Raw genomic sequence first — 21,888 nt, forward strand, 5'->3', positions numbered from 1 at the left:
TCCTACAGATACGGCATGAGGACTACTTGTCTACTCAGGACAAAGTAGTTAGCTGCCTTATTATAACTGAAACAAAAATATCCAGGTTTAGCATAGGCAATAGAGGGTCCTTCCAGTAAGAAGCGGGCCTATCTTTGTGACTTCCTGGGGTATGTGGATAATCCATGATTACATGATTTGGCCTGGGTGCTGAGGGTGAAAATCATCCACTACTAATGAGGTGGGTTTCTTGATAAGAAACATGGTCAGCAACCCAAAATGGTTCTTCCCCTCCAATACCTGGGAAAATATTAGTGCCTTTAGGGGTATCATAATGAAGGTGGGTGTTGTTACCCTCTCCACATAGAGTTTAAATTCCAGTGATAATCGGGATACATTTTTTGTTAAGGCATACAAATGAGGTGCGAGGTCCTTCAGCAAAGCAGTGGCGACCAATTCATTTAATCATAGCACAGGAAAAAAAATGTAGGCACACTTGCATAAGCGCACCCCTGTCCCTTACCCTTGTAGTAATTTGGATAGGATATTGCGGATTTATTGGAGGAAGTCCATAAACAAATAGCAGATGGGAATAGGAAATAACTAAAAAGATATTACATCCTGTAAATACTTTAGTACTATTCCATACCCCCTTGTTAGGCTTTGGAAGGATAAAAGGGGTCAGGGTGTCTGTTACTGAAGTAAGGGCAGAACAAATTACTTCATCCTCTCCAAACATTTTATTATGGGTTCCTAGAAACATCCCACCTTTGTCTCTTTTACGACATGATCTATCTGAAAGGGGATAAGGCTTATCAGGGATGCCCATAGTACAAATGTCATCAAACTGGCACGCAACAGTTTTACATGGTAAAGACCATCTAGACTAGTGAGGAAGGCTAATAGCATGCTGGCCTTCATTACAAGAGGAATTGAGTATCGAAGCAAAGAGGTTCTTCTACAGCTGTACAGGGCCCTGGTGAGACCACACCTGGAGTACTGTGCGCAGCTCTGGTCTCCAAATTTGAGGAAAGACATTCTGGCTATTGAGGGAGTGCAGCGTAGGTTCACGAGGTCAATTCCTGGAATGGCGGGATTACCTTACACAGAAAGACTGAAGCGACTGGGCTTGTATACCCTTGAGTTTAGAAGACTGAGAGGAAGATTGAGACATATAAGATTATGAAAGGATTGGACACTCTGGCAGCAGGAAACATGTTTCCGCTGATGGGCGAGTGCCGAACCAGAGGACACAGCTTAAAAATACAGGGTAGAACATTTAGGACAGAGATGAGGACTTCTTTACCCGGAGAGTGGTGGCTGTGTGGAATGCTCTGCCCCAGAGGGCAGTGGAAGCCCAATCTCTGGATTCATTTAAGAAAGAGTTGGATAGAGCTCTTAGAGATAGTGGAATCAAGGGTTATGGAGATAAGGCAGAAACAGGATACTGATTAGGAATGATCAGCCATGATCATATTGAATGGCGGTGCAGGCTCAAAGGGCAGAATGGCCTACTCCTGCACCTATTGTCTATTGTCTATTGTTCTGTAAATGAACTGTTAATTTTTTATGCAGTTGACCACTGCAAAAGTCTTTCTTAACAACATTCAGTCTTTTGGCACACAAGGACATCTTCCTGGCATAGTTGGTACACAGTCTCTGGTTGCTCAGGGAAACTGTCCCTTCTTGTGCACCAATGCTGGCAATGACAGTCCACACAGCAGGTCAAGTTCTATCTTTATCATCTCCCCCCTTGCAAGGTTGGAGACCGGGAAGTGTCCATTGTAATGAAGTAGAAACCATTACCTCATTGTATATAAGTATATACAATGTACATATATTCAATTAAAATAGGCAGCAGCAAAGAAGTAACACAAACTAATCTGATAGGGGTCACCCATATTCTGGTTTGAGTATCGCGGGAATACCTTATTTGAGGCCATACTTTGCGCTCTTCAGTAGGCTAGAAGCCCTAAGAGCAATTTTGAAATAAATAAACCTCAAATTAATCAAAATGAAATAGCCCGCTGGAGTAAATATATTGCCCATACTGGCAAAAGGTTCATTCATTTTAAATTATGCTCGATAGATTCCCTTCCTTCCTATTATTTTCTTATTTTACATGGAAAAGCCCAGGCATGGGTGACTTAAGCAAACCTATTTTTATAAATCCAGCTTTGCTGGGATGTAATGCTCTTTGAAGCTTTGCTAATAAAAATAAATCTATATTATCTAAAATTTAGATTAGTTCTGCAACATATATTGTATTCTCTTTTTATTAAAAGAAATTAACATTGTGCCCAATTAAATGGCCTGATCTACAGCTTTAGTTAACAGTAATTAGAATTAATTGTAGAAATCTGATGATGATTTTGAGAAAAGTGGGTAGTAAATATTGGCTGGAGGGCAATGCTGTCCCCGAATTATGGTAACATGACACAAAGCTTTCAAATCACACTGAAATCTTTCTAATATTGAGCTAAGTCTAGAATATAGATATTGGTACAGTCTTAAAATTATAAACCATCACTGTTCAGTTCTAAGTATCTAAGTGAAGATAATAGCTCAGCCAGACACCCTTTCTTAGATCTAACAGCCCAATCCAAAAATAAATCAAATCAACCAGTGTGTATTCTCACAAGCTCCATACACAAAGCAAAGGTATTTAGGCTTAATGTCCATGTATGAAATCAAATCACTTGATAATTCAGTCAGTAGTATATTGTAGTATAAAGTGCCTGTAAATATTTCAGAAATGGAAATTTGCAAATTACTTCCAAATTTCAAAATAATATTGAAAACAATCCAAACACATAACCTGTATGATTACAGTCAGTAAGCCATAGAGAAATCAACCTCTACATTGTGAATTGCCACTGAACAGACAGTATCATTCCCCAGTGATTTCTGCACCTTACCCAGGTCTGGCATACCCGTCCTTAAACTGTGTCTAAACAGGTTTTGCTAGGGACCCAATGGGATCAGAGGTTTGAGTTGTAAGGCTAACTGCTTGGCAGCTGCATATACTTGCCCATCACTTTAGAAACAGTATCAGTTTCATCAGCATGAGACAGATATCTTGATAAATGTCAGATTGATTGGTCAAAATATCATTACTATAACGCTGCCTCCCCTTTGGAGTTAAAAACCTTCAATGTTCCCACAAGGCTCCAAAATCGTGGATCATATTAAAAGCACAATGAAGAGTCAGTGTATATTAGTAGTTTTTCCTTTTGATAGGATGAAAGCCTGTCAATTCCCAACGTCAGCTCTGAGGTAACATTAAAGACACATTACTCCACATTGGCCACATGTCAACAGTTAAAGCAAGGGCCAGGCATTTGCCCCTGGGTTTTATTTTGTCTTGTTGCCAGTCTCAAAGGTGAAATGCTGGGGCCTGCCTGTCCCCATTTTCAGGATCCCCTCAGGAAAAGGTTATCCAGCAGTGGCCGTCGGGTAGGTACATGAGGTAGGTTCTGCCCCCACTGGGTATCCTGGTCCCAATTAACCCTATTAGGGCTGGCATACGGCATTTGGGATCGTGAGGATGCTGAATATAATTTGTTTTACCTGTAACTTGCATCATGGTTCAGTCTGGTTCTGGCCATCTCAAAAGAAAACCACTGCTCACCTCATTTGCGACTGGAACTTCCTGGACTGGTTTGTACTGTTGGTCTGGATCATGTCAGTGACTCCAGCCGGAAAACATTGCAAAAGCATAGGGTTAAATAAAGGTAATTGAGCTTCTTGATTATTGTTCAATTGTTTGCCACTTCCATCAGACAGATAAGCGCATCTTTCAGTCGAGAAACACAAGCCATTCGTATTCAGGCAACTCCTAGAATTTTACTGCATTTGCATCTGTATCACACTTGGACATACTGAGCACATTTGGCCATTTGGTCTGGTAGTCAGGGGCATGCCTCATTAACATTACTCTAGTCCCTGGGATGGGACCCAGTTTAAGATGGCGCAAGTCACTCATCCCCATGATATCGACTATGAAGACTGGATGCTTCATTTTCAAAAGAAGGAAAAGTTTCAACAAGTGGATGGTTTAAATTAAGGCTGGGGACAATCAGGAGACGATTCAATTTCCTACAGTGTGGAAACAGGCCCAACAAATCCACGTTGAAACTTTATTGCTGGAACAGCACAGCAGGTCAGGCAGCATCCAGGGAACAGGAGATTCGACGTTTCGGGCACAGGCCCTTCTTCAGGAATGAGCAGAGAGTGTTCAGCAGGAGAAGATAAAAGGTAGGGAGGAGGGACTTGGAGGAGGGGCGTTGGAAATGTGATAGGTGGAAAGAGGTCAAGGTGAGGGTGATAGGTCGGAGTAGGATGGAGGCGGAGAGGTCAAGAAGAAGGCTGCAGGTCAGGAAGGCGGTGCCGGGCTGGAGGGATTCGGCTGAGACAAGGTGGGGGGAGGGGGGATGAAGAAACTGGTGAAGTCCACACCAATCCTATGAAGAATAAACCCATTTCCCTCTGACTAATGCACTTAACACTATGGGCAATTTAGCATGGCCAATTCGCCTGACCTGCGCATCTTTGGACTGTGGGAAGAAACCGGAGCCCCCGGAGGAAACCCACACAGACACGGGGAGAATGTGCAAATTCCACACAGACAGCCATCCAAGGCTGGCATTAAACCCAGGACCCTGGCACTGCGAGGCAACAGTGCCAACCACATAGCCACAGGGCTCAGCATGTATACAGGAACAAAATCCCAATTCTCAAAACGGGTCGGTATGCCAGACATAGATTCTACTCAGAATCCCGAGCCTAAGTTTTATTTTATTTTACGGTATTGTTGCTTTAACCTTGTTTATATACTCCTCAATCTTGGTGGCCTTACATTGTTTTCTCACATTATTTCTAGCTTTCCATTCTTTAATTAACAATGAATTAATGCAGTCATGTTTTAAATTAGCCATGAATCAATATGATAAGTCACTGAGAATGTGTGAAGGAATCCTGCCAATTAATATTGATTCAGGCTAACACAATTGATTTATTATAAATAATAATAAATAAATAATAATATATAATTAATAATAAATAAAATAATCATTATCTGTAATTCAGAGTGGAAACACAACAAGTGACTAAAATATTTTAAAAACTGTACTCTGCTGCTTTATCCTCCTTATTGCATCACTCTCCTACCTTTTGTAGTTGATCTCCTTGCCTCTTTTCCATTTTAACCTCATTTAACCAATTTATCAATTTATGCCTGTCTAACTTAAAAGCCTGTTCCGAACTGTACATTTTGGAATCTTACTTGTCATAATCTGAAAGCTAATTTTAGGATTTGAATTTTCAGCTAATCAAAAATTGCAAAAGGAGAATAACTAAATAGGTGATTTGTCTCATTCACTTGTCCTAGTCATTGTATCACACGGCTGTGACATTATGGAGCTTGCCAACTCCATGAAATGGGGCAGTGATGCTACGAAAGAAATAATGATTGATATACCACCCTATTCCTCAATATGTTTGGCTGTCCCTATTTTCCAAAGGTTGGAATGCTGGGTGACAGCAGTGCCTGCTTAAGTCAGGCAGTAGTCCTTCTTCATCGTTAGGGACACCTAATGATATGGATAGATTTCAGCTTGAATTTTGGAGAGAGCACTGAGTGGAGTGGTACCAAGCATACTTTATGCATCACTGAGTGGGGATACATCTGAAGAAGATTATGGGAAATAAGTAACTAAGTTTTCAATTATTTTTGTGGACATTGGAGAATCAACAGAGCTTAGTTCTCATTGGCTTGTTTGAGAGCAGATCTCCTCTGTGGTAATATATCAATGGTAATTTTTTTTACAATATATCTGAGTAACATACAACATTTTATTTTCTCATAATTTATAAATATACATTTATATATTATACATAAATTGGAAATTCACTTATTTAATATTTAAAATGTAAAATGCGTACAGTTCCCAACTTTAAAATCCACTACAATTACCCAGTTTTAGTCCCTTAATTTAAATCCAAAATTAGTTTTCTTAAGTAGTCCTGACCAGTCATAACTCAATTACAATGCTATAGGTCGAGAAATAACCAGAGCTGCCTTAAAAGGATTTGTCGATTGAAGTTAAAAAAAAACTACTAATGCATGAATAATGGCTGAATCCAAGGACACAGATATTAACCATAGGATTTTTTTGATGATTTATTACAATCTAATGTTGAACTGAGATTTCAACTGTCATTGAGTCAGGGGACTTTCTGAATAAAGCTACGGCTGGCACTTCATAATCACCAATGAAACGCATCAGTCTTAAAATTAAGTGGAAACAAACGAGTCTGAAACACAATAAAGAGGTTATGATGTTGTTTTCCTCCATATTAAGCTGATTTGAAATTGAATAAGGTTGGCTTTTATGTTAGTTAGGAACTGATAGTAAGGCAGTCATGACCTGTAAAAAGAACAGGAGTTAATATTTTCTTTCATAATTACTGTAAAATCATTAAACTTAAAAGAAATCATGTTAAATTTCCATAATAGAAATCATATTCAAAACAGTCCCGGATCTCAAGCTCCAGGGAACATTCAATCACCAACAAACAAATGTGCATTCGAACCGAATCACAAAGGGTTAAACTTTTTCTCTCTCTCTCTCTCACACACACACACACACACACACCATATCTCAGTTTTTAGCTTGGGAGTTTAGTCTGATAGATCCTGGCTGTGGCATCATTGCTTAACCAAGTGTGGGAGAATTGTTACCGCTGACCAGCCTTATCTTTTAACACATCAAGAAAGAATAACGGCCAGCCTCCATATTCCATAAACAAAGAACAATCACCAAAACGAACAAAAAAGCAACAAAGCAAGACAAGCCAAGCTGAACAGATACAACAGGTACAACAACTGTAGTTCTGTAGTTATTTTGCTCGAGCATTTCACTTTTAAAAACCTCAACAGACTTCATAGCGCCAGTACAGCAGATACATCAGCGAGATTATTATCTTGTCAATGTTGTTCCTGGACTACAGCGGTAAAGTTATTGAGAATTAAGTGAAACAGCTGTAAATTCCAAAGACCGATCAGCCTGTAAGGAAGAGTCTGAAATAGGAGCTGCAAAGAAATTATATAATAATATAAAAAAAAAGCACCACTCATCCAAACCCGAATTATCATTGTCTTCCTCATTAAAACTAAGACCAACCATCGAACTGCACAATTCTGCTTGTTTACCTTCTCCTTTAGTTTCTGGAGTTATTTTGCTTGAGCATTTCACTTTTAAGAATAAAGACCTCAGACTTTTCGGGAAATTTTTCACATAATTTCACTAACATTGATAATGAATCATCTGTTCTGTCTATGTAATTACCCATTTTAAAATTACTTCAGTTTTATAGCAGCCAATTTAAAAAAAAATTACTCACTGATCAGACTTCCACAAACGCTAATCAATTTCACAAACCTTTTTATCAAAAAATAACTTTTCTTATAAAATATTGTGATATTTATTTTCTTTTTTAAAAAAATCAACTTAAGTATTGATTTTTTAAATTATTAAATTATTATTATTATTTATTAACTTATTAAATATTATATTTTATTATATTAATAATAACCTATAATTAAATACCAGGAGCCTCTTGTTGCCTATAACTTCAAATACCAGGAGCCTCTTGCTCAATTAATGTGTCAGTATTCAGCTTTTGAAAACTCTATTGTCCTCTTATCTTTGAATTTCTGCTTAATTCTACAAATCAGCAGTACAGGTTCACAGGCCATTTTATAGTATTCTTTTAAATCGAGAAACCATTTTGTTATAATAAAAATCTATATATTTTTGTTGCCTAAATTCAAATTTTAGATCCTTACGGATATGCACCACCCTCTGTGTGAAAAATTTGTCCCTCAGGTCTCTTTTAGATATTTCTTCTCTCACCTTAAACCTATGCCCTTTCGTTGTGGACTCCCCTACCCTAGGGAAAAGACTCTATGTATGCCCTTCATGATTTTATAAACCTATATAAGGTCAACCCTCAGCCTCCGACACACCAGGGAAAAATGTCCCAGCCTATCCAGCCTTTCCCTGTAACTCAAAATGTCCAGGCCAGGTGGCATCCTTGCAAATCTTTTCTGTACCCTCTCCAATTTAATAATATCCTTCCTATAGGAGGTAGACCAGAAGTGCACACAGTATTCCAAAAGTGGCCTCACCATCATCCACAACATGATCTCTCAACTCCTTTACTCAACGCTCTTTGCATTTAGATCTGGTGAGCACATTATAGGTAGCATGTGTAGATTTACCAGAGTGGTGAGGGATTTTAGCTACAAGGTTAATTTGGGGAATCATTTCTTGTATCTGTTCTAGATACACAAGATCACAACAGCTGATATCACTAGGACTAGCGACACAGATTTAAAGTTTTGGGCATGAGATAAGCTGTGAGAGGGGGACATCTTCAGACGGTGAGTGGTAACAATCTGGAATTCACTGGAATAGTACAAATAGCATCAATCAAAGGGTTCTAAGAGGAAAAGAGACACATGTAGGAAATAAACCCACAGGGCTATAGTGGCAGAACTGCTGTTCAAATCACCCTATAGGGGGCGCTGGTATGGAATGAATGAAAGGAATAGCCTCTCTCTGTGTGCTGTAAAAACCCTTCCCCATGGCTACACTGATTGCAGCTGACGTTCTTCACCTATGGTCTGTGATGCTGGTATCAGACTTATGATGTCTTATATTTTAAAATACATATTCAAACTCGAGGGCATAGGTTTAAAGTGAGGGGGGAAAGATTTAAAAGGGTGGTGCGTGTATGGAATGAGGTGCCAGACGAAGTGGTTAAGGCTGGTACAATTACAGCATTTAAAAGGCATCTGGATGGTATATGAATAGGAAGAGTTTGGAGGGATATGGGCCACGTGCTGGCAAATGGGACTCGGTCAGTTTAGGATATCTGGCCAGCATGGACGAGTTGGACCGAAGGGTCTGTTTCTGTGCGGTATAACTCTTTGACTCTATATTCGAGTTGATCTTTCTCGACACTTTCTCTGTAGCTGCAATACTATATTCTGTTCGATTACCCTGACCTACCTTCGTAAGGTACGATTTGTCTGGTTTGCGGACAAAACAGATATTTTTTGCTATATCTTGGTACGTGTAATGATAATAAATCAAATCAGTGGAGAGGTTCCTGACTGGAGCTGGGACTTGTTAATTTGATTCATGTTGATCTATCGCTTCTCTCTCCTCAGTGCGACCTTTGACCTGTCACCAATGTTCTGCAACTTCTGGCGAGTGCAAACTCAAACCAGTGATTTGTCAATCAGGGACAAGTACCTGCCGGACCACCTCAATCATCACAATCTTGGGTAATGTTTCCTCTTGAATTTTAGTGTCATGGAGTTGGAGAGGTCTGAGAGCCCAAAACAAAAACAGAGGTCCTTCAGCACATTGAGTCAAAAACAATGACCGAATTTTTCTAATCCCATCTTCCAGCACTTGACCCACAGCTTTGGCACCGCTGAGCTAAATACTGCTTCAGTGTCTCTCCAATCCTTACAGTTTCTCACCACCCTCTGGATGAAAACGTTATTCCTCATATCACCTCTAAACTTCATGCCCCTTCTTTTCAATGTACACCCACCCCCCCCCTCCCCCCCCAGTCATTGAGCTCTCCATCAAGAGGATGCCATGTTTCCTAGCAATGTTCCTGATAATGTTATCTATCTCAATCATAACCCCTCTAAGTCTCCTGCAATCTCAGGGAAACAACCCCAGACTGTCAACCTCTCTGCAGCACTGAAACTGTCCAACCCAGGCAACATCCTGGTAAATCTCCCCCTGCCCCCATTCCACTGCTATCCCATCTCTCCTGCATGTGCATTCTGCGACTGCACACAAGACTCTAGCTGTGTTCTAACCAGGATTTATGGTGGAATCCCTCATTAGATTAAATTACCAACAGTATGGAAATAGGCCATTTGGCCCAACAAGTCCATACCTACCCTCCGAAAAGTAACCCAGCTAGAGCCATTCCCCTCCCCTATATTCCCCCTGACTAATGCACCTAACACTATAGGACAATTTAGCATGGTCAATCCACCCTAACCTGCACATCTTTGGACTGTGGGAGGAAACCAGAGCACCTGAAATAAACCCACACAGACACGCGGAGGATGTGCAGTTGCCCAGGGTAGGAATCGAGCCTGGGTCCCTGGCACTGTGAGCAGCATGCTAACCATTGAGCCACCGTGCCGCCCTATCCCGTCACCATGTCCCCCTTCATTTACACGTGTGTAGGTCGTGACACTGGTCCAACCCCTTCAGAGCCAGCTCTCAGAGTGAACTGAACACCCAGACACTCCTGATTCTATCTGTCAGCCAGGATTCCCTGACTGGACCAGGTTAACAGCCCCAATCAGGGAACTCAGATTCTATAAGGTGCATCTGGCTGACCCCATTACAATCACTGGGGCATCAACTCCCTGCTCTTAAACTCTAATTAGCTTTGACTAACAAAGTTTACTGCCCCATTTCTCCTCTCTATCTCCTACTCTTCCTTCCACTTCCAGAATTTTTCTCTGTCTTCTCTCTCTCTCTCTCTCAGTCATAGAGTCCTACAGCACGGAAACAGGCCATTCGTTCCACACTGGACCATGCCTCTTTCTCCTTTAATCTCTGGTCTTACTCTCTCTTTCTCTTTTATTTTTACTCTCTCACTTTCTCTTACTTGCTTTCACTCTCAACCCTTTATTTCCTTCCCATGTTATATCTGTTCCGATGATGAGGTTTGTAGGATTGTTCTGTGGTGAGATGAATAAAAAAAGACTTCATGTGATCCATTCTGAACTCTGACTAACAGCAAACCCAGCTGGCTTGATTATTTGAGATTAAAGGAGGAAGAGTGGATGAGATGGTGACATTTGGAATCAGTAACAGGAGCTTATGTGTTGACAGCGAATAGACCGTGAGTTTCCAAACACCTTTCAAAGTTCTGTGAAGTTCAAGTTATAAGCAGTTGTGCTTTTAAGCTGCCCATTTAGTTCCAGGATGAAGGAGAATTGGGCCTGCAATGATAGGCGGTCAACAATTTCTACCTGGATACGTGGCCCATGTGATTCATGTTGTTGTAGAATTGGTCTTTGAGAAGGGAAGTGTTTCTAATATACCCCATCTAACACAGTGACACAATTAGTTTGTCAGGATCTAGGAGAGAGTGGGAGAGAGACAGAGAGAGAGAGAGAGAGAGAGAGAGAGAAAACAAGGGTAGGCAGCAATATGTTACAGCTCACCATGCAGTGATGAGAGTTGGGGCTTACATTGAGAAAAATCAAATTCACCAGGAGTTAAGACAAGAGTTTTAAGAAGATTGGTAGCTCAGATTGAGGTTCTGCTGAAGTTTGCTTGCTGAGCTGGAAGGTTCATTTCCAAACGTTTTGTCACCCTACGAAGTAACATCCTCCGTGAGCCTCCAGGCGAAGCATTGCTGATGACTTCTGCTTTCTATTTCTATGTTTGGGGTTCTTTGTATTGGTGATGTCATTTCTGGTGGTGATGTCACTTCCTGTTCTTTTTCTCAGGCCGTGGTAGATGGGGTCTAACTCGACGTGTTTGTTGATAGAGTTCCGGTTGGAATGCCATGCTTCCAGGAATTTTCGTGAGTGTCTCTGTTTGGCTTGTCCTCAGATGGATGTGTTGTCCCAGTTGAAGTGGTGTCCTTGCTCATCTGTATGTGAGGATACTAGTGAGAGAGGGTCATGTTGTTTTGTGGCTAGTTGATGTTCATGTATCCTGGTGGCTAGTTTTCTGCCTGTTTGTCCAATGTAGTGTTATTTACGGTTCTAACACAGTATTTTGTGCAAAAAAAATTACAAAACAAAATACCGTGCAAGAACTGTAAGAACCTTACAAGGATGTTGCCAGGGTTGGAGGATTTGAGCTATAGGGAGAGGCTGAACAGAATAGGGCTGTTTTCCCTGGAGCGTCGGAGGCTGAGGGGTGACCTTATAGAGGTTGACAAAATTATGAGGGGCATGGATAGAATAAATAGACAAAGTCTTTCCCTGGGGTCGGGGAATCCAGAACTAGAGGGCATAGGTTTAGGGTGAGAGGGGAAAGATAGAAAAGAGACCTAAGGGGCAACTTTTTCACACACACAGGGTGGTACGTGTATGGAATGAGCTGCCAGAGGAAGTGGTGGAGGCTGGTACAATTGCAACATTTAAGAGGCATTTGGATGGGTATATGAATAGGAAGGGATTGGAGGGATATGGGTCGGGTGCTGTCAGGTGGGACTAGATTGGGTTGGGATATCTGGTCGGCATGGGCAGGTTGGACTGAAGGGTCTGTTTCCATGCTGTACATCTCTATGACTCTATGACTCTATAACATCAACTAGCCACAAACAACATGACCTTCTCTCACTAGTACCTTCCATACAGAAAAGGAAGGACACCACTTCAACTGGGACAACACATCCATCCTAGGACAAGCCAAATAGAGACATGCATGAGAATTCCTAGAAGCATGGCATTCCAACCGGGACTTTATCAACAAACACATCAGATTAGACCCCATCCACCACCCCTATAGAAAAAGAACAGGAAATGGCATCACCACAGGAAATGACATCACCAACCCAAAGAAACCCAAACATACAAACAGAAAACAGAAATCACCAGCTGTGCTTCGCCCGGAAGCCCACTGAGGATGTTACCTAGTAGGGTGACGAAATATCTGGAAATGAACCTTCTAGCTCAGTGACCAAACCTACATCCAGTTAAGACAAAATTTGCCTCACTCTATGAGGAGAGAGAAGTCTCGAGGGAAACTTGCATCATGGAAGACAGTTCTGGAGTTCAACCGCTCTAAGCTGATAAATACAAAGAATGGAAGCAATACCGAGGAAGCTGGGAATGATTTTGAATTGAGTGTTGACTGTGACAGCACTGTACATAGCTCGTTTGGCTGGCCAGCTGGTTTGTAATGCTGACATTATGGGTTCAATCCCCACCCCAGCTGAAAATACCATGAAGGATCCTCCTTCTCAACCTTTCCTCTTGGTTGACTCTCAGGTTAAACTACTGCCAATCATCTCTCTCCAATGAGTGAGCAGTCTTGCTGAATTTAACTTTTGCTGTATCTTTAATCATGTTGTTTTCTTTGTTGGGTCAAATGTGTCGTACTTTGTCACATAAGTGCCAATGGAAAGATATTGTTTAATCAGTGGTGATTTTAGTCTGTTTGCTGCAGTAAGTATGTTTAAGTGTAGTCTTGTTCCAGAACCATTTCAGTTCTTAATTGAAAGCTACAATGGGTTTAAATGGTTTTGAACTTTGTGGGAAATTTTGTTTCCTTTCCCCTCTTTTACTCTCTCGCTTTTCTCACACTTCCTTCTCTCTTGCCCTTTTCTTTCCCATCTCTTATTCACTTTAATTTCCTTTTGCTCATTCCTCTCTCTCTCTCTCTCTCTCTCTCTCTCTCACTTCTTCTTCATCCCCATTCTCTCTATCTCTCTGCCAGTTCTGAGCAGCCGGTGTGAAATTGCTGACCTGATATTTGCTTGTTTTCAGATGGACAGTCCACCCAGGTGATTAGAAATTCCTGTGGATCATGCTCGGATCCTCTCTCTATCAACACTGGAGCTGTGATCCTCTCAGAGAAAAGCAGTTGCTGTGACTCTGATCTCTGTAATGATCGGATAGTTGTGGGTAAGGCAAAAATGCATCGTAATCCAATCCAGATCCGATAGATTCATTCCATCATCAGCCTGTCCAGTTTAATAATACCGTGACTGAGAAACATCAATCCTGCAAATTTCCCTTGAGGTTCCATCAAAAATTCCCAGGGTTAGATCCAGAATAACTCCCCCTTGACAGTCTCCCACTCAAACCCTCCCAGGACAGGGGGAGCACAGGGTTAGGTACAGAGTAAAGCTACCTCTACACTGTCCCCATTAAACATCCCCAGAACACTGCAACAAAGGGTGAGATACAGAGTAAAGCTCCCTCTATACTGTTCCCCTATCAAACACTCCCAGACCACTACAGCAAGGGGTGAGACACAGAACAAAGCTCCCTCTACAATGTCCCCATTCTCACTCCCAGACCACTAGAGCACGAGGTTAGATTGAGAGTAAAGCTCTCTCTACACTGTCCCCCCATCAAACCCTCCCAGGACAGGAACAGCACCGTTTTAGATACAGAGTAAAGCTCCCTCAACACCATTTCCCTCAAACACTCCCAGGACAGGGACAGCACGGGGTTAAATACAGAGTAAAGCTCCTTCTAAACTGACCCTATCAAACACTCCCAGGATAGGGACAGCCCGCATTTGGATACAGAGTAAAGCTCCCACTACACTGTCCCCCATCAAACACTCCCAGGACAGGTTCAGCACAGGGTTAGATACAGAGTAGAGCTCCCTCTACACTGTCCCCCATCAAACACTCCCAGGTACAGGGACAGCACGGGGTTAGATACAGAGTAGAGCTCCCTCTACACTGTCCCCCATCAAACACTCCCAGGTACAGGGACAGCACGGGGTTAGATACAGAGTAAAGCTCACTCTACACTGTCCCCCATCAAACACTCTCAGGGCACAGACAGCGCTGGGTAAGATGCAGAATAAAGCTCACTCTACCCTGTCCTCCCATCAAGCACTCCCAGGACAGGGACAGCGCAGGGTGAGATGAAGAGTAAAACTACTTCTATGCTGGCTCCCATCAAACACTCCCAGTACTGGGGGTTAGGTACAGAGGGAAAACGTTAATGCTGTGTTGTGATATCCATTTGTGTTTGCTCTCTGGGACATGGATCAGCTGTGATTGAAGAGTAGGGAGTATCAGTTGACCTGTGACACATTTGTGGCTGCGTGTTAGAATTCAAGGCGTATTTCTGTATGAAAGCAACGGGAGCTGTTGGGGAACTTCTGAGCTTCTGTTTGTTTGACCTTGGGGAAACATCTTTGTGTTTCAGAAGCTCGGAACGACACGCGGAATGGACTGGAATGTCGAGGGTGTTTCGGAAACTCGGCAGAGTCCTGCAGGCAGTCAGAGCGGACGGTGCAATGTGTGGGAGCTGAGACCCACTGCGGGAATGTGTCGGGTCTCGAGGCTGTGGGTAGGTTTGAATCACAGAAGCGCTGCAGTATGGAAATAGGCACTTCGGCCCAACAAGTCCACACCAACCCTCCGAGCAGTAACCCACCAGACTCTTAATTCTACATTTTCCTCTGACTAATGCATCGACCTGACACATCCCTGGACACTATGGGACAATTTCCCATGGCCAATCCACCCTAACCTACACATCCCTGGGCACTATGGGACAATTTAGCATGGCCAATCCACCCTAACCTGCACATCCCTGGGCACTATGGGACAATTTAGCATGGCCAATCCACCCTAACCTGCACATCCCTGGGCACTATGGGACAACTGAGCATGACCAATCCACCCTAACCTGCACATCCCTGGACACTATGGGACAATTTCCCATGGCCAATCCACCCTAACCTGCACATCCCTGGGCACTATGGGACAATTTCCCATGGCCAATCCACCCTAACCTGCACATCCCTGGGCACTATGGGACAATTTAGTATGGCCAATCCACCCTAACCTACACATCCCTGGGCACTATGGGATAATTTAGCATAGCCAATCCACCCTAACCTGCACATCCCTGGGCACTATGGGACAACTGAGCATGACCAATCCACCCTAACCTGCACATCCCTGGGCACTATGGGACAATTTAGCATGGCCAATCCACCCAAACCTGGACATCCCTGGACTGTGGGAAGAAACTGAATGGGTAAGTGTTAACCGTTGGGAGGCATCTAGTCTGGACCGACACGTGACTCCAGACCCACAGCAATGTGGTTGACTCTGAACTGCCCTCTGGGCGTTTGGGTTGGGCAATAAATGTTGGCCCAGCCAGCGATGTCCTCATGCCATGAATGAATAAAGATGATTACTGTGGTGTGTGTAACGGGTCAATGTTTCTTGCCAAACACCAATCCGTTATAACCAGCAAGGAGAGTCAAACTGGCCCCTGGCTTTTCCCAACATGTGTTCTGTCTGTTTCCAGTGTCGAGTGGGAAGCTGTTCTTCGCCAAAGGCTGTGTCTCCGAGCGTTTCTGCCAAACGTCTGGGTTATTGTCAGAATTCCGTGTACAGTTTGACACCTCCCCCACGTGTTGTGGGACGGACCTCTGCAACTCAGAGAGTGGAAGCTCCACACCGAAACCAGGTAATCATAGAATCCCTACAGGGTGGAAACAGGCTATTCAGCCCAACATGCCCACACTGACCCTCCTCAGAGTATCCCACCCAGACCCTATTACTCTACATTTATCCCGAGCTAATGTCCCTAACCTACACATCCCTGGACACTATGGGACAATTTCCCATGGTCAATCCACCCTAACCTACACATCCCTGGGCACTATGGGACAATTTCCCACGGCCAATCCACCATAACCTACACATCCCTGGGCACTATGGGACAATTTCCCACGGCCAATCCACCCTAACCTGCACATTTTTGGGCTGTGGGAGGAAACTGGAGCACCCGGAGGAAAACTGCATGGGGAGAACGTGCAAACTCCGCACAGACAGCCACCCGAGGGTGAAATCGAACCCGGGTCCCTGGCGCCGGGAGGCAGCAGTGCTAACCAATGAGCCACCATGACACCCCTGATTCATTTTCCATACAGCATTTATACAAGTCCATTTTAACTGAGTTTGTCATTTGTTCGATGCTAAGTAACTGAATGTTTTGGGGTCGTTGAGGCTGCTGGGGGTGGGGGGGTTTGGGGGCATGGGTGTGGGGGAGCTAATGTTGTTGGGGTGTGGGGGGGAGGTTGGCGTGGTGGGGTGTGGCTCAAGCTTAGACATAAAAGTTCAGAGAGAAAGGAGAAGAGTCAAGGCTAAGGGAGGGAAGAGGAGAGGGAGGAAACGTGAGACAGGAAAGAGATTAAGAAAGGAAAAATGGAGCAAAAGGAAATTGGAGAGAAGGGATGAAGGAATAGTTTGGGAAGTGTAGAAGATACAGAGGATATAGCAACGAGGACACAGCAATAACAGATCCCAAAGTCACGGATTTAGCTGCAGTATCCAGGGGCTGGAGAGGAGGGGGTCACCACAGGGTAAAGTTGGGGGGGGGGGAGGGAAACAGCACTCAGAGAGCCCAAAGTGCACCCTCAGAACCATGGGGTAACCTGCCAAACAGGGATAGCATCTCTTTACAGTAGCGATTCAGCCAGTCACCAGGAACAGGCAGAATGAAGAGAACTGGGAAAACAGAGTTGGGGGGGGTGTGTGTGTGGGGGGAGCGGAGTTGGGGGGATATGGGTAGTGGGGGAGGAGGAGGATTTGATTTTTGACACAGAGTTATTGGGATCTGGAAGGGGTGCCTGAAAGGGAGCAGATACAACAGGCTGAATGGAGGTGGCTGAATGGCCTCCTGTTCCTGTGTAACAGACTGGCGTAGGGGGGCTGAATGGCCTCCTGTTCCTGTGTAACAGGCTGGAGGATGGGGGCTGAACGGTCTCCTGCTCCTGTGTAACAGACTGGAGGAGTGGAGAGGGCTGATGGCCTATTGTTCCATGTAACAGGTTGGAGAAGGAGGGCTGAATGGCATCCTGTGCCTGTGTAACAGGCTTGAGGAGGAGGGGACTGAATGGCCTCCTGTTCCTGTGTAACAGACTGGCGTAGGGGGGCTGAATGGCCTCCTGTTCCTATGTAACAGGCTGGAGGATGGGGGCTGAACGGTCTCCTGTTCCTGTGTAACAGGCTGGAGGAGGGGGGCTGAATGGCCATCTGTTCCTGTGTAACAGGCTGGAGGACGGGGCTGAATGGCCTCCTGTTACTGTGTAACAGGCTGGAGGACGGGGGCTGAATGGCCTCCTGTTCCTGTGTAACAGGCTGGAGGACGGGGGCTGAATGGCCTCCAGTTCCTGTGTAACAAGCTGGAGGTGGGTTGAGGCAAATGGCCTTGTCCTGTTCCTGTGTGACAGGCTGGAGGAGCAGGGCTGAATGGCCTCCTGTTCCTGTGTAACAAGGTGAGGAGAGGGGAATGAATGGCCTCCTGTACTGTGTAACAGGTTGGAGGACGGGGGCTGAATGGCCTCCTGTTCCTGTGTAACAAGCTGGAGGTGGGTTGAGGCAAATGGCCTTGTCCTGTTCCTGTGTGACAGGCTGGAGGAGGGGGCCTGAATGTCCTCCTGTTCCTGTGTAACAGGCTGGAGGAGGGGGGCTGAACGTCCTCCTGTTCCTGTGTAACAGGCTGGAGGAGGGGGGTCTGAATGTCCTCCTGTTCCTGTGTAACAGACTGGAGGAGGGGGGCTGAATGTCCTCCTGTTCCTGTGTAACAGGCTGGAGGAGGGGGGCTGAATGTCCTCCTGTTCCTGTGTAACAGGCTGGAGGAGGGGGGCTGAACGTCCTCCTGTTCCTGTGTAACAGGCTGGAGGAGGGGGGCTGAACGTCCTCCTGTTCCTGTGTAACAGACTGGAGGAGGGGGGCTGAACGGCCTCCTGTTCCTGTGTAACATGCTGGAGGAGGGGGGCTGAACGGCCTCCTGTTCCTGTGTAACATGCTGGAGGAGGGGGACTGAACGGCCTCCTGTTCCTGTGTAACATGCTGGAGGGGGGGGGCTGAACGGCCTCCAGTTCCTGTGTAACAAGCTGGAGGTGGGTTGAGGCAAATGGCCTTGTCCTGTTCCTGTGTGACAGGCTGGAGGAGCGGGGCTGAATGGCCTCCTGTTCCTGTGTAACAAGGTGAGGAGAGGGGAGTGAATGGCCTCCTGTTCCTGTGTAACAGGCTGGAGGAGGGGGTGAGGCAAATGTCCTTGTCCTGTTCCTGTGTGACAGGCTGGAGGGGGGGGGCTGAATGGCCTCCTGTTCCTGTGTAACAAGCTGGAGGAGGGGGGCTGAATGGCCTCCTGTTCCTGTGTAACAGACTGGAGGAGCGGGGCTGAATAGCCTCCTGTTCCTGTGCAACAGGCTGAAGGAGGGGGTGAGGCAAATGGCCTTGTCCTGTTCCTGTGTGACAGGCTGGAGGAGGGGGGGCTGAATGGCCTCCTGTTCCTGTGTAACAAGCTGGAGGAGGGGGGCTGAATGGCCTCCTGTTCCTGTGTAACAGACTGGAGGAGGGGGGCTGAATGGCCTCCTGTTCCTGTGTAACAGACTGGAGGAGGGGGGATGAATAGCCTCCTGTTCCTGTAAAACAGGCTGTAGAAGGGGGACTGAAAGGCCTCCTGTTCCTGTGTAACAGGCTGGAGGAGGGGGGCTGAATTGCCTCCTGTTCCTGTGTAACAGGCTGGGGGACAGGGACTGAATGGCCTCCTGTTACTGTGTAACAGGCTAGAGAAGGAGGGGCTGAATGGCCTCCTGTTCCTGTGTAACAGGCTGGAGCGGTGGGGGTGGATAGGCTGAATGGCCTCCTGTTACTGTGTAACAGGCTAGAGGAGGGGGGAGCGGAATAGCCTCTTATTCAATTGTAACCGAATGGATTGGGGCGGGGGTGTTGAATGGCCTCCTGTTCCTGTGTAACAGGCTGGAGCGGTGGGGGTGGATGGGCTGAATGGCCTCCTCCTGTGCTGTACGATTTCCTGTTTCTGACACACTTCCCAGTTTAATGAATCCTGTCTCTGTGGCTGAATATTGAATCGAATAACTTGACAGTGTGTCGGGGTTCATCCTGTGAAGGGTCAGTGATGCTTGTGAGGGATCTGTTCCTCTTTATCTGACTGATCGGTCGATCTCTCCTCCCATTCCATTTCCTGATTGGTGGAGCAGCTACCCCAACGAGCAGCCCCGTGACATCACAGACCATCAGCCGAGAGTCAACAACAGGCAAAGGTAAGAATTCCCATTGTCTGATATCCTGGAATCAATCCATCAAATACCCCCCAGTGAGTGGGATTTGTATCCCTGTGACAGGCCATCTCCTGTTCCTGTGTAACAGGCTGGAGGAGGGGGGCTGAATGGCCTCCTGTTCCTGTGTAACAGGCTGGAGGAGGGGGCCTGCATGGCCTCCTGTTCCTGTGTAACAGGCTGGAGGAGGAGGAGGAGGGGCTGAATGGCCTCCTGTTCCTGTGTAACAGGCTGGAGGAGGGGGCCTGCATGGCCTACTGTTCCTGTGTAACAGGCTGGAGAAGGGCGTGGCTGAATGGCCTCCTGTTCCTGTGTAACAGGCTGGAGAAGGGGGGGCTGAATGGCCTCCTGTTCCTGTATAACAGGCTGGAGGAGGGGGTGAGGCAAATGGCCTTGTCCTGTTCCTGTGTGACAGGCTGGAGGAGGGGGGGCTGAATGGCCTCCTGTTCCTGTGTAACAGGCTGGAGGAGGGGGGCTGAATGGCCTCCTGTTCCTGTGTAACAGGCTGGAGGAGGGGCTGAATTGCCTCCTGTTCCTGTGTAACAGGCTGGAGGAGGGGGCCTGAATTGCCTCCTGTTCCTGTGTAACAGGCTGGAGGAGGAGGAGGGGCTGAATGGCCTCCTGTTCCTGTGTAACAGGCTGGAGGAGGGGGCCTGCATGGCCTCCTGTTCCTGTGTAACAGGCTGGAGGAGGAGGAGGGGCTGAATGGCCTCCTGTTCCTGTGTAACAGGCTGGAGTAGGGGGCCTGAATTGCCTCCTGTTCCTGTGTAACAGGCTGGAAGAGGGGGGCTGAATGGCCTCCTGTGACTGTGTAACAGGCTAGAGGAGGGGGGGAGCGGAATAGCCTCTTATTCAATTGTAACCGAATGGATTGGGGCGGGGGTGTTGAATGGCCTCCTGTTCCTGTGTAACAGGCTGGAGCGGTGGGGGTGGATGGGCTGAATGGCCTCCTCCTGTGCTGTACGATTTCCTGTTTCTGACACACCTCCCAGTTTAATGAATCCTGTCTCTGTGGCTGAACATTGAATCGAATAACTTGACAGTGTGTCGGGGTTCATCCTGTGAAGGGTCAGTGATGCTTGTGAGGGATCTGTTCCTCTTTATCTGACTGATCGGTCGATCTCTCCTCCCATTCCATTTCCTGATTGGTGGAGCAGCTACCCCAACGAGCAGCCCCGTGACATCACAGACCATCAGCCGAGAGTCAACAACAGGCAAAGGTAAGAATTCCCATTGTCTGATATCCTGGAATCAATCCATCAAATACCCCCCAGTGAGTGGGATTTGTATCCCTGTAACAGGCCATCTCCTGTTCCTGTGTAACAGGCTGGAGGAGGGGGGCTGAATGGCCTTCTGTTCCTGTGTAACAGGCTGGAGGAGGGGGGCAGAATGGCCATCTGTTCCTGTGTAACAGGCTGGAGGACGGGGGCTGAATGGCCTCCTGTTCCTGTGTTACAAGCTGGAGGGGGGTGGTGGTGGCTGAATGGCCTCCTGTTCCTGTGTAACAGGCTGGAGGAGGGGGGCCAGAATGGCCTCCTGTTCCTGTGTAACAGGTTGGAGGAGGGGGGCTGAATGGCCTCCTGTTCCTGTGTAACAGGCTGGAGGACGGGGGCTGAATGGCCTCCTGTTCCTGTGTAACAGGCTGGAGGACGGGGGCTGAATGGCCTCCTGTTCCTGTGTAACAGGCTGGAGGACGGGGGCTGAATGGCCTCCTGTTCCTGTGTAACAGGCTGGAGGACGGGGGCTGAATGGCCTCCTGTTCCTGTGTAACAGGCTGGAGGACGGGGGCTGAATGGCCTCCTGTTCCTGTGTAACAGGCTGGAGGAGGGGGGCTGAATGGCCTCCTGTTCCTGTGTAACAGGCTGGAGGAGGGGGGCTGAATGGCCTCCTGTTCCTGTGTAACAGGCTGGAGGAGGGGGGCTGAACGGCCTCCTGTTCCTGTGTAACAAGCTGGAGTTGGGTTGAGGCAAATGGCCTTGTCCTGTTCCTGTGTGACAGGCTGGAGGAGCAGGGCTGAATGGCCTCCTGTTCCTGTGTAACAAGG

At 46.1% G+C, this 21,888-nt stretch overlaps 1 protein-coding gene across 1 annotated transcript in view; it reads left to right on the plus strand.

Annotated features, from left to right (window-relative positions):
- The window catches only part of LOC122544267 (uncharacterized), an 85,318-nt gene that overhangs the window by 6,086 nt on the left and 57,344 nt on the right, over positions 1-21,888 (plus strand). The window contains exons 2-7 of the mRNA XM_087980856.1: positions 9,218-9,334; positions 13,538-13,675; positions 14,942-15,085; positions 16,058-16,219; positions 19,767-19,829; positions 21,002-21,064. Of these exons, the coding sequence (XP_087836982.1) occupies positions 9,218-9,334; positions 13,538-13,675; positions 14,942-15,085; positions 16,058-16,219; positions 19,767-19,829; positions 21,002-21,064 (687 nt within the window). The remainder of the gene's footprint in view (positions 1-9,217; positions 9,335-13,537; positions 13,676-14,941; positions 15,086-16,057; positions 16,220-19,766; positions 19,830-21,001; positions 21,065-21,888) is intronic.

Source organism: Chiloscyllium plagiosum, unplaced genomic scaffold (genome assembly GCF_037043375.1).
Source record: "Chiloscyllium plagiosum isolate Xiang-an unplaced genomic scaffold, Cpla_swu_hap1 HiC_scaffold_38, whole genome shotgun sequence".
Classification (NCBI taxonomy): Eukaryota; Metazoa; Chordata; class Chondrichthyes; order Orectolobiformes; family Hemiscylliidae; genus Chiloscyllium; species Chiloscyllium plagiosum.